Genomic DNA, 12,365 nt, shown 5'->3' with positions numbered 1-12,365 from the left:
ATTCACATCAAAGATGTAGTTTTATCTGTATTATTTCTTTCATCATTTTTATTTCAAATTAAAACCAACATCACCATTCAAAACCGTATAGTTTATTGATGGAGTATATTTAGTGGGGGACCCCCACAGTACCCAGTTTCTGAGACAGACCCATATAAATTTTTTTTTTTTTTAAATGACTTGCACTTAAAATCTGAAAGGCTGTCTACCTTTAAAGGACGATCCTAATCGAAGGATGATGTTCGTTCCCCGATGAACAGCTGAATAATTTGAAGCGGTATTACAGTAGTTTCAGATCTTGTATCTGTGTAATAAGTCTGGGTTCTGTGGTCAGAAAGTTAAAGAGCTTGGAGTTTACATCGAGCAACACCACGGACATTCAAACACAATGTTGGCTAAAAATATGAAAGTTATTCGCCAAAGGTTACGTGAATAATAACGGAGGTGAAGTTGAGGTTATTATTCACGGAGGCGGAGAATTGTTTTAGTATAAATACACGAGTGGTATTTTTTTTTTTTTTTAATTTATTTCAAACTTCAAAAGCAGCATGTAAATGTAATAACGGTACAGCGCAGACTTGTCACATAAAATCCTTAGTTTTGAAATTGATAAAATGAATCCCAGTTCCTCCTCTGAATAGTTTTAGACCAAACTTCAGAGCATCTTTAGTACTTTTAGAAACAGCGTTTTATTTATTTATTTATTTATTTTGTTCTCCATCGTGTGCAATTCTTCCTCACTTGCGGTATGGTTGAGCAATTGGCCGTCATTTTGCCGAGTCGCTCGAGATGATTATTGAGAAATGGTCAATTTCTCGACCAATCAGCGCGATTGATTTTCTATATCCACCTCCGTATTTATACTATTAATAATAAAAAAAAGTCGTCCTGTTACGATATAAATCCCAGTCCATTAATTTAGCATTCAAATGCAACCTGGATCTGTCTGTCTGTCTGGATCTGTCTTTATTATAAATCTGAGAAAGCTTTATGAATTGAAGTGTAAATGATTCAGAGATGGTTTAGCTCCAGGAAATAAATGATTTATTTTTGCGTTCCAGAATGGCGTCCATGTTGATGAATTCTCTGAAGAGCTGCCCGGTGAACAACTCCAGGGCTTTTCACTTGGGTGAGTCGGAGCAGATCCGTGATATGAGATGCATCACGAGACGATATTAACATATGAAATTTGTTTTGTGATGACATGTTTTATTTGAAGAAAGGTTACAGGTGATAAGGTGTAATTTTTCTTAATGGTTTTCAGTGTCATAAATGGACTTCATGGCAATGGTGTTAATATGGAAGGTTGGAGGTTTTTTTTTTTTTTTAAATGGTAGTTTGCGCCTTCAGTGATCACGGCTCCGTCTGCTGCTGCTACGTGTGGAAAGAGGAGAAGTGGTGGTGCTCATACAGTGGTGCTTGAAAGTTTGTGAACCCGATAGAATTTTCTATATTTCTGCATAAATATGACCAAAAACATCAACAGATTTTCACACGAGTTCTAAAAGTAGATAAAGATAACCCAGTTAAACAAATGAGACAAAAATATTATACTTGGTCATTTTATTTTTTGAGGAAAATTATCCAATATTACATATCTGTGAGTGGCAAAAGTATGTGAACCTCTAGGATTAGCAGTTAATTTGAAGGTGAAATTAGAGTCAGGTGTTTTCAATCAATGGGATGACAATCAGGTGTGAGTGGGCACCCTGTTTTATTTAAAGAACACAGATCTATCAAAGTCTGATCTTCACAACACATGTTTGTGGAAGTGTATCATGGCACAAACAAAGGAGATTTCTGAGGACCTCAGAAAAGCGTTGTTGATGCTCATCAGACTGGAAAAGGTTTCAAAACCATCTCTAAAGAGTTTGGACTCCACCAATCCACAGTCAGACAGATTGTGTACGAATGGAGGAAATTGAAGACCATTGTTATCCTCCCCAGGAGTGGGCGACCAACAAAGATCACTCCAAGAGCAAGGCGTGTAATAGTCAGTGAGGTCACAAAGGACCCCAGGGTAACTTCTAAGCAACTGAAGGCCTCTCTCACATTGGCTAATGTTAATGTTCATGAGTCCACCATCAGGAGAACACTGAACAACAAATGGTGTGCATGGCAGGGTTGCAAGGAGAAAGCCACTGCTCTCCAAAAAGAACATTGCTGCTCGTCTGCAGTTTGCTAAAGATCACGTAGACAAGCCAGAAGGCTATTGGAAAAGTGTTTTGTGGACGGGTGAGACCAAAATAGAACTTTTTGGTTTAAATGAGAAGCGTTCTGTTTGGAGAAAGGAAAACACTGCATTCCAGCATAAGACCCTTATCCCATCTGTGAAACATGGTGGTGGTAGTATCATGGTTTGGGCCTGTTTTGCTGCATCTGGGCCAGGACGGCTTGCCATCATTGATGGAACAATGAATTCTGAATTATACCAGCAAATTCTAAAGGAAAATGTCAGGACATCTGTCCATGAACTGAATCTCAAGAGAAGGTGGGTCATGCAGCAAGACAATGACCCTCAGCACACAAGTTGTTCTACCAAAGAATGGTTAAAGAAGAATAAAGTGAATGTTTTGTAATGGCCAAGTCAAAGTCCTGACCTTAATCCAATGGAAATGTTGTGGAAGGACCTGAAGCGAGCAGTTCATGTGAGGAAACCCACCAACATCCCAGAGTTGAAGCTGTTCTGTACGGAGGAATGTGCTAAAATTCCTCCAAGCCGGTGTGCAGGACTGATCAACAGTTACCGCAAGCGTTTAGTTGCAGTTATTGCTGCCCAAGGGGGTCACACCAGATACTGAAAGCAAAGGTTCACATACTTTTGCCACTCTCAGATATGTAATATTGGATCATTTTCCTCAATAAATAAATGACCAAGTATAATATTTTTGTCTCATTTGTTTAACTGGGTTCTCTTTATCTACTTTTAGGACTTGTGTGAAAATCTGATGATGTTTTCGGTCATATTTATGCAGAAATATAGAAAATTCTAAAGGGTTCGCAAACTTTCAAGCACCACTATAATAAATTAAACTGAAACGAGCAGCAAATTCGTCTCGTCAGGACAATATTTTGTATCATGATATTCAAGACACTGAGCTTCTCTCCTGCATAATGTAATCTGATCCTGGATCAGTCCTGTGTGGCACTTTAATATTAAACTTAACATCTGTCTCTTGCGCTTTTTCTCTCTCTCTTCCCCCAGCTGCACGGTGTCTCGGGACATCTGCTCCTCTACAGGCACAAGGTCTATCCCACACACACACCAGTACTGTAGTCTGATTTTGTTCAATTAATAATAATGCAATTATTATTATTTATTATTAATTTTCGTTTATTTTTTTAAATGTATTAACAGTTAAAAGTAAGAAGACACTGGCTAAGCCTGGGGTGAAGAACATTGTTCTGGTCGATGGAGTCCGTACACCGTTCCTACAGTCTGGCACTGCGTAAGTGTGTGTGTGCGGGGGGGGAATTAATTTCTTGTTCTGACTTGCTTCCTGTATCCAGGATTCAAAGTCAAAGCTTTTAAGAAACGTCATCTAGCTTCTAAGTATTACACAAATTAAATATTAATGAGGTAAAGCGACCAATCCAAACGATCAGCTCAGACGTTTCTTTAGTTCCTGTAAAAATAGAAGAAAGTTAGATGTGACTGGTCCAAAAATTTCAACCATGGTGGTGGTTTTTTTTTTTTTATAAACTTTTTTCCATCACTTCTTTTCTCTCTCTCTCTCTTCCTATCTGTCGGGTATTTCCTCTTATCTCTGTCCACCTATTCCTGTCTCCCTAATTAGCTCCCCCCCCCCCTTTTTTAATTTATTTATTATTAAATAAACATACCTTTTTTTCATACTTAACCAGGATTCGAACTCGGAACCTTCGGATTCTTAACCCAACACCTTAATATTTTGGATTTGTTATTAAGTCTAGTCTTAATCTTAAGTAATAAGATTATTTCTAATCCCGTCTTTGTGCTCTGTAGAGCTTTGTATTTCTCAGTAGTGCCTACTAATGTTTTACATAAAAGAATAATAATAAATGATTATTTCGATTAATATTCACAGCTTTCAAGGCGAACCTCAAAAAAAACCTGTCTGATCCACATCCAATAAACAATTCACATTTTCAGTTGAGTTATCGACACTCGTGTTTTTGACTTCTGGTTTTTTAAAATATAATTAAACTGACTCCTAAGATCAATATTTCTCATCAAAACAACTCCAGTTATATTCTAAAAGAGTTATTTATTCACAGGAATCAGTTTGATTTGAAAAAATAAGTAGGTAAATCTATGAAAACTCGCTTCAAATTCTCCCGTGAATCATAACATCAAAATTTTCCGCCTGCTAGTTTTGCTGAATCCTTCATCAGAAACAGTGAGAGAACAGAACCAGAGAACATCCCTATAAATAAGTTATGATATTGATGAGTAATCCAGTCATAAATTGATCGAGAGAGAGAGAGCGCCTGACCGCTTTCAGTTTCCTGATGTCCCACGAGCAGAGGGTTTTTTTTGTTTTGTTTTTTTTAATATAAAGAGATTTTTTTGGGCTTTTTCACCTTTATTGGATAGGACCGTGTAGAGACAGGAAATGAGCAGGAGAGAGACGGGGAGGGATCGGGAAATGACCTCGGGTCAGAATCGAACCCGGGTCCCCGGATTTATGGTATGGCGCCTTATCCACCTGAGCCACGACGCCCCCACAAGCAGAGTTTTTACTCTGTTGTGCCGACTTCAACCTGCCTCCCAAAATACTGAACAGATCTTAACCAGATACATTTCTTTGGAAAGCAGAGATTATAAGCTTTTTAAAGGGGAACTGAAGTCATTTTTAAACTTGCTTTCTTTCTTAATTAACGTGTTATTCAATGACGTTTTTGGTTTTAGTAACCTTATATCTTGACTCGTATTGGCAACTAATTGCAATTAAATATGATACTTCTCGGCCTATTCGGTTTTTAGCCGTGTTGAATTTAGTTTGTTTGGTCCACGGCAGGCGTCGCTTATCCGCGCGATCTTCACGAGACTTGTGCGAGACTTCGAAACGTGAAGCGTCAGCCAGGTTGTCAGTGCCGCCATTTTGAAAACTGTTTTCCAAACGAGTTGAAATGACGATTACTGCCTACTTTTTTTTTTTCAAACTTTCCTGATCGCTATCAAAACAAACAAAACTTCCGGCTTGATTACATCAGCATTCGAAAGAGGGCGCGTGTGTCTTTTGACAACCCGTGTCCGAAATCGCTCCCTACTCACTATATAGGGCACTGTATAGTGAGGACGGCATTTTGTAGCGCTGTCCGAAACCTTAGTGAGGATTATTTACACCCTATATATTGCACTCAAAGTATCCCACAGTGCATCATGAAAAGTAGTGTACAACGATGGGGACTAACCAAAGCAATATATCCCATCATGCATTGCGGTCGTGCTGACAAATCAAATTAGAAGTCTGAAATTTGATTTAATAAAAGGCAGCGACGAAGAAGAAAAAGTATTCAGCCTTGATTTAAAAGAACTGAAAGCTGCAGGTACTTTGTATTGATTAATGTTGGAAATGCACCCAGTATAATATGGATTTATCACAAAAACACATGCATGTGTTTATTATTTTGAAACCCACCAGCCGACTGAGCTGGCGTGTTTTAATTGTGCAACAGTAATGATGTAAATACCAGCGCGACGGAGTAGTGTCCGAAAGCGTTTTTTTTTTTTCATTTTACCAATCAGCTCACTGTATAGTCCTCTATAGAGTAATTCCCTATGTAGGGAGTAGTGAATGAGTGAGCGATTTCGGACACGGGGAACATTGGCAGATGTTGGTGACTTGGATTTCCGCTGTACGTTTTACTTCCGTCCTACGATGTCTCGCACAGGTCTCAACCAATCTCGTTTACGGTCGTCGCTTTGACATATGGACTGATGTATTACAGAGCATATTTCAAACACTCATAACTTGCTATAGCAGCGACACAATAATGCATTCCTGTATTTAATAAAATGAGAGAATTTTGATGACGAATTTGCCTTCAGTTCCCCTTTAATGATAAATGTTCAGGAGTTAACTAATGACAGACTTGGAAATTTAGATGAGCGTCTGCATGGAGAATTTTCACAGCACGGCCAACGAGCGTCTGATACGCCGAATTTTAAAATCCAAAGCCTGACCCAAGATAGATAGATATCGCAAGTCTCTCAAATACAAGGAGCAAATTATGAACTGGGTTAAAAGTTCTAGCCCAGGTTGAAAAATTCCATGTGGCAATTCTACGTTTCTGACGTGTAACGTGTATGTGGGTGTAGAGGCGATACGAATGAAGATAAATCTCAGAAGGAGAAGGAAGTAGCTCGCTTTGCGAATCTAATCTGTAAACAAAGCCGAGTGTGTGACATCAGCATGTAGGTAGATCAGACGGCCAGCTTTCACACTGATTAGTGGGTTTTTTTTTTTTTTTTTTTTAAATTTGTGTTTGGTGTGAGAAGTGATATATTTACTATGGTTTCTCATCCCTGGATAAGCCACGCCCACAAGAACCAACCTACATGCAAGACGAGCCGCTTGAGCACAGGGTCTCATCCGCAGACTGACTTGTAGATTTGATTATAACTAATTAACCTGGAAACACAACAGAACGGTGCTGAATAGTGATTTCAGGGTTTATTTAACTTTTTGTTTGTTTTTTAGATATTTGGATCTGATGCCCCACGATCTGGCCAGAGGAGCTTTACAGTGAGTGTGTTCAAGCTACAGGAAAAAAGATTGGGTCGTGTTCTGTAACGTCCATAACTCTGTACTGACACGGTGTGTGTGTGTGTGTGTGTGTTGCAGAGGTTTGCTGAACAGAACTGGTATTCCTAAAGACTTGGTGGATTACATCGTCTACGGAACCGTCATACAGGAAGTGAAGACCAGCAACGTGGCCCGAGAGGTCAGTGTGTGTGAAAGGTTGAACTATAAAAAGCATACACACCCAGTTACACACCCTTTTGATTTAATTACAGCATTCAGTCTTTTTGGGTCGGAGTCTATCAGCCTGCCACATCTAGACTTGGCAATATTTGCCCACTCTTCCTTGCAAAAGCGCTCCAGATCTGTCAGATTGCGAGGGCGTGTCTTGTGCACAGCCCTCTTCAGGTCACCCCACAGATTTTCAACTGGATTTAGGTCTGGGCTCTGGCTGGGCCGTTCCAAACATTTTTGGGGTCATTGTCATGCTGAAAGATGAAATTCCTCTTCATCTTCAGCTTTTTAGCAGACACCTGAAGGTTTTGGGCCACAATTGGCTGGTATTTAGAACTGTTCATGATTCCCTCCACCTTGACGAAAGCCCCTGTTCCAGCTGAAGAAAAACAACCCCAAGACACGATGCTGCCACCACCATGCTTCACCGTGGGTATGGGGTTCTATTGGTGATGCCCAGTGTTGTTTTTGCACCAAACATACCTTTTGGAATTGTGGCTAAAAAGTTCAACCTTGGTTTCATCAGACCAGAACACATTTTCCCACATGCTTTTGGGAGAGTTGATGTATATTTTTAGAAATTTTATCCGGGCCTGGATGTTTCTCTTTGACCCGACCTCATAGTCCAGACATATGGAGAATACAGGAGATTGTTACATGTAGTACACAACCAGTACTTGCCAGAAATTCCTGCAGCTCCTTCAGTGTTGTTGTAGGCCTCTCGGCAGCCTCCCTGACCAGTTTTCATCTCGTCTTTTCATCGGTTTTGGAGGGACGTCCAGTTCTTGGTAATGTCTCTGTTGTCCCGTATTTTCTCCACTTCTTGATGATGGTCTTTTTTGGGCTTTTTTTTCACCTTTTATTGGATAGGACAGTGCAGAGACAGGAAATGAGCGGGAGAGAGAGAGAGAGACGGGGAGGGATCGGGAAATGACCCCGGGTCGGAATCGAACCCGGGTACCCGGATTCATGGTATGGCGCCCCATCCACCTGAGCCACGACGCCCCCTTGATGACGGTCTTCACTGTGCTCCATGGTATATCTGATGGTGTGGAAATGTTTTTGTCCCTTTCTCCTGACTGATACCTTTCAACAATGAGATCCCTCTGATGCTTTGTAAGCTCTCTGTGAACCCTGGCTTTTGGTGCAGGATGCAACTGAGTAAATGTCTGAACTTTATTTGGGGTTAATCAGAGTCATTTTAATTGATGGCAGGTCTGAACCCAAAAAGACTGAATGCTGGAATTAAATCAAAAGGTGCTTCAAGTATTAGTTTAAGGGTCTGCACACTTATGCAACCAGCTTATTGTACGTTTTTTATGTTTTTCCCCCAAACAGATTTTTGTTTTGCAATTGAATTGTACAGGTTATAAGTCACATTAATAGTCCATGGGCAGGACCCAAAAAATCACATATCGGTACCACCTGAGGTGGCAAAATCTACCAATGATTTTTGTAATCCTCCATCCCTGAGGGACATTTGGTATGATAACCCTCTCTAAGTGGTAGCTTTCTTATATTTTTCCTGGCTTTTATAACCATACCCAGTACAGTTCGCAATACATGCCTATGTGTAGGTATAGGTGTATGCAAGTGTGTGGGAGGATGGAATATGTGTTTATCAATGTTATATCACATGTAGACACCATAGACATTTAGAAAATATACAGTTTGGATGGATAATTTAGCTTCCCATGAATTTCAGAGGCCACAATGTATCCGTCGTACACTTTTTCACCAATATAATATAGGGTTAGATTGAGGCAGAAGACTGAAGAAGGGTGGGTCAAATCCAAACTATTGCTATAGCACATCTGGAGATTACGGGCTTTCAGAAAATATATGGGTTAGATAGGTTAATATACATTACACTGCTATTTTAGGCCTGAAACTCCTAGCTGTCCAATGTATTTCAATGAAAATCAATGTATTTCAATGTAACGCAAAGTAGAGCACTGCACTCCCGCGCGAGTCCCGCGGGACCCGCCGCAAAGCAGTGCGGCGCGGGACAAATTTTGAAAGCTCATTGCGGGCGGGAGGGGGAGTGCACAATGCGGGCGCGGGCGGGAGAGGTGATGAGCTGCAGTCCCGCTAACTTAAAAACGTGTTTAAAATAAAATTTATAAATTATTAATTTATGTCTATCGTATATAATTTGTGCTGGATATTTTATTTGGCATTAATAAAAACATTTTAAGATGCATATGGTCAGCGATGGGAATAACGGCGTTAGAAATAAACGGCGTTACTTTTTTTATTAATGAGTAATCTAACTAATTACTTTTTACATCGTTATAACGCCGTTCCCGTTACTTAAATAAAATACTATGCGTTACTTTATTAAAGCTGTTTTAATCTGGCACGCTGCTCGTTCAGCCTTTCTTTACTCTGCTTTAGTGTGGGGCGGGGAGACGCGAGACAACGGCACAGTAAGCCAATCAGAGTAGATTTGGACAACATACATAGGCCACGCCTACTGCACTACTGTGCACTCTTTCAATTGGAAGACACAGCGATGGCGAGCGGTCAGCCCAGCACTGCGCTTTCACATTGGAAATACAGCCATTGCTTTTCATTACTTGAAATAAAAGGCAAAAATGTGTACGTGCAATGCACATTGTCGAGGAACAAAGCGTTTGTCCTCGTCAGTGGCCAGTAATTAGTAACAATTTTAATAACTACAAAAATATATTAAATTTGATGTCTTCTCACATTGTCCCACAAAAATATTAATATAGTGTAGATAACGTTACTGATTGGTTCTGTTAAGTGTCCATTTCAGTCATTAAACACATTTAACATTCACTTTTATTATGATTACACTAATTGAATTTGATTTTTTTTTTTGGGGGGGGGGTAACAAAATGTAACAGAATAATTACTTTCCCTGGTAATTAGTTACTTTAATGACAAAGTAACTCCATTACTAACTCAGTTACTTTTTGGGAAAAGTAACTATAACTAATTACTTTTTGAAAGTAACGTGCCCAACACTGCCTATGGTCTAATCTCGCGTACGTTTCCAATTCCTTTCCGCTCTTCCGTGTTTGAGATCTCCGATCATGGCAGAAGAGCAGAGCTCCTCTAGTGAAGCTCACAGTGCTTCAGAAGTAAGTGCTGCTTTAAAAAGAGGTACATTTACCGTTAAAAAGTCAAGAGTATTAGTCCTAAGTATTAAAAAGGACTGTGTATCGCACAGATTGTTCAATTTAAAGCTAGAAATAGACAGTGTATAATCTGAGGAGCTGGTTGTGGTTGCGCAGCACTTCATATGAGAGGAGAATGAAATCGCGGTTGGAATCGTAACGCCACAGACTTGGGAGTGCGAGTGCGCAAACCGAGAGCTGTCAATCAAACCGAGAGCTGTCAATCAAACCGAGAGCTGTCAATCAAACCGAGAGCTGTCAATCAAACCGAGAGCTGTCAATCAAAGCGAGAGCGCTCAACTTGGAATGTGTCAGCAGAATGTCAGAGTCTAAACAATAAATGAAGGATCGGTCAGTGGAGAGCTCAGCTAAGCTCAGCATGTTTAATTCCCCAAGCCAATGACAAGAACTTTCGTGAGAAATAACGCGAACGTCTGCATCATGCGGGATTTGCGGGCGGGAGTGGGACAAAATATGGCAGGCGCGGGTGGGAGCGGGACTGAAAATCATAATTCTTTGCGGGAGCGGGACTGCACAATGCGGGAGCAGGACTGAAAATTCTGTCCCGAGCAGACCTCTAACGCAAAGTACATTATAGAACTAAGGTATAGAGGAATGTAGGAAGTTGGGAGGTGTCTCAATACACATTATATCACATCCAGAGTATATAGTATATAGACCTTTAGAAAATATATGGCTGAGATAGCTTAATACACATTACACAGTTATTTTAGACCTGAAACCCATAGCTGTCTATTGAAAATCAATGCATTTCAATGTAATGCAAAGTACATTATATAACTAATGATGGAAAAGGATGCATCAAGTCCAAAGTCATGTTTTTTGACATCTATAGAGTCTAGGCTTTCAGAAAATATATAGATTAAATGGCGAATAGGCATTATATAATACCTTGGCTGCAAAAATGACTCAACTTTGCTTCAGTGGTATTTATAGATGAATGTGATCAAATGTTTGATGAACATATTAATAAGGACTCAGGCAAAAGGTCTAGATCAAGAGGTGTCTATCAGAGGGGTATTTGCAAAAGAAGAATATTACAAGTGTTCTCTCACTCACATAAGTTAGCATTCAATGACAGTAACTTTTCAGTGAAAGAATGGAAATGGTGCCACTTTATTTCAGCAGAACATGACACACAACAGTAAAATCGCAACTAAACCTCTACTGTTCACAAACCTATTTGTTCATTGCAAGCTTTTTAATCTTTGTCACTATCATCATATTCCAGACTGCCATGTATGTTCTCCTCCTCCTCCTCCTTCACTTCTTCCACCTGATTGCTGCAAGTTTGTAACCTACACAATTCTGTGCATTTTAGTTTGTTTGAAAGACAGGAATTGAGGTTTTTCACCCACGTGACCAAGTCATGTGATGCATCGTTAGGCTGCCATTTTGGACGTCACGGCTCGAATCAGTTTGAATGCGAGGAAGGCGACAAACGAAAAACATAAAAGAAAAAGGAGCGAGATGCAGAAAACACCTTCACTATCCAGCGACATAGGGCATTTACAGGGCGAGCAGAGGGAGAGGTATTTGCAAAAATTGAGGTTAGCAGGCTTAGAGAACGACGTTTACCTGCTTCCACCAGGATTGTTCACTGACGTACGGAAGTACACGAAGCCCTCGTCTTTACCTGACTTCGGCCCACATGATCTGTATACCTATGTCGTTAAAAACCCATCGCCATACACAGGTATTGATCTGAAAGCGTATAAGAGTTTGGATGCCTACAAATATTTTGTGTCAGGCTGGGTAACATGCCTACATCAGCGGGTCGTCCCTGGAGCCGGTGGTCGCCATCTGATTACAGCTAAGGTTTGTTCACATTTTCATTTACTTTCGGTCCTCAGGATAAACAAAATGTTATTAAATGTCATTGAAATAACTTCTTAGTCTGTTGAGACATGGCCCGTTATAAATTTGCTGTTACCAGGCAATGACCAAGAACTGTATTATTAGGGTCGGTGTCTGTTGTAGCAGTGTATTAGCAACTAGCTGTTAGCACTAGCTAATGTCAAAAACATCGTAGCTGGTATGTTACTGTAGCAATGTTTACGTTCAGTCATTTGGATGACTGTTAAAACCTTTCAGTCTCAAGTTTTTCCTTTACTGGATTTACTAGTTTACTGTAATTATGATCCGGCAGCTATTTACACCGGATCCAGTGTAAATAGCTGCCGGAGCGCGCTCCGGAACCTCGGCCGGAGCACTCCGGGAGCAAGCCGGAGCGCGC

General features: G+C 40.3%; 1 protein-coding gene across 1 annotated transcript in view; it reads left to right on the top strand.

Annotated features, from left to right (window-relative positions):
* Positions 1-12,365, top strand: part of hadhb (hydroxyacyl-CoA dehydrogenase trifunctional multienzyme complex subunit beta) — a 58,594-nt gene that overhangs the window by 35,735 nt on the left and 10,494 nt on the right. Inside the window, exons 2-6 of the mRNA XM_060913817.1 lie at positions 1,062-1,129; positions 3,206-3,247; positions 3,359-3,449; positions 6,687-6,731; positions 6,831-6,930. Coding sequence (XP_060769800.1) covers positions 1,063-1,129; positions 3,206-3,247; positions 3,359-3,449; positions 6,687-6,731; positions 6,831-6,930 — 345 coding nt within the window. The 5' untranslated portion in view covers position 1,062. The remainder of the gene's footprint in view (positions 1-1,061; positions 1,130-3,205; positions 3,248-3,358; positions 3,450-6,686; positions 6,732-6,830; positions 6,931-12,365) is intronic.

Source organism: Neoarius graeffei, chromosome 2 (genome assembly GCF_027579695.1).
Source record: "Neoarius graeffei isolate fNeoGra1 chromosome 2, fNeoGra1.pri, whole genome shotgun sequence".
Lineage (NCBI taxonomy): Eukaryota > Metazoa > Chordata > Actinopteri > Siluriformes > Ariidae > Neoarius > Neoarius graeffei.
This window is presented reverse-complemented; position numbering and strand designations above follow the sequence as displayed.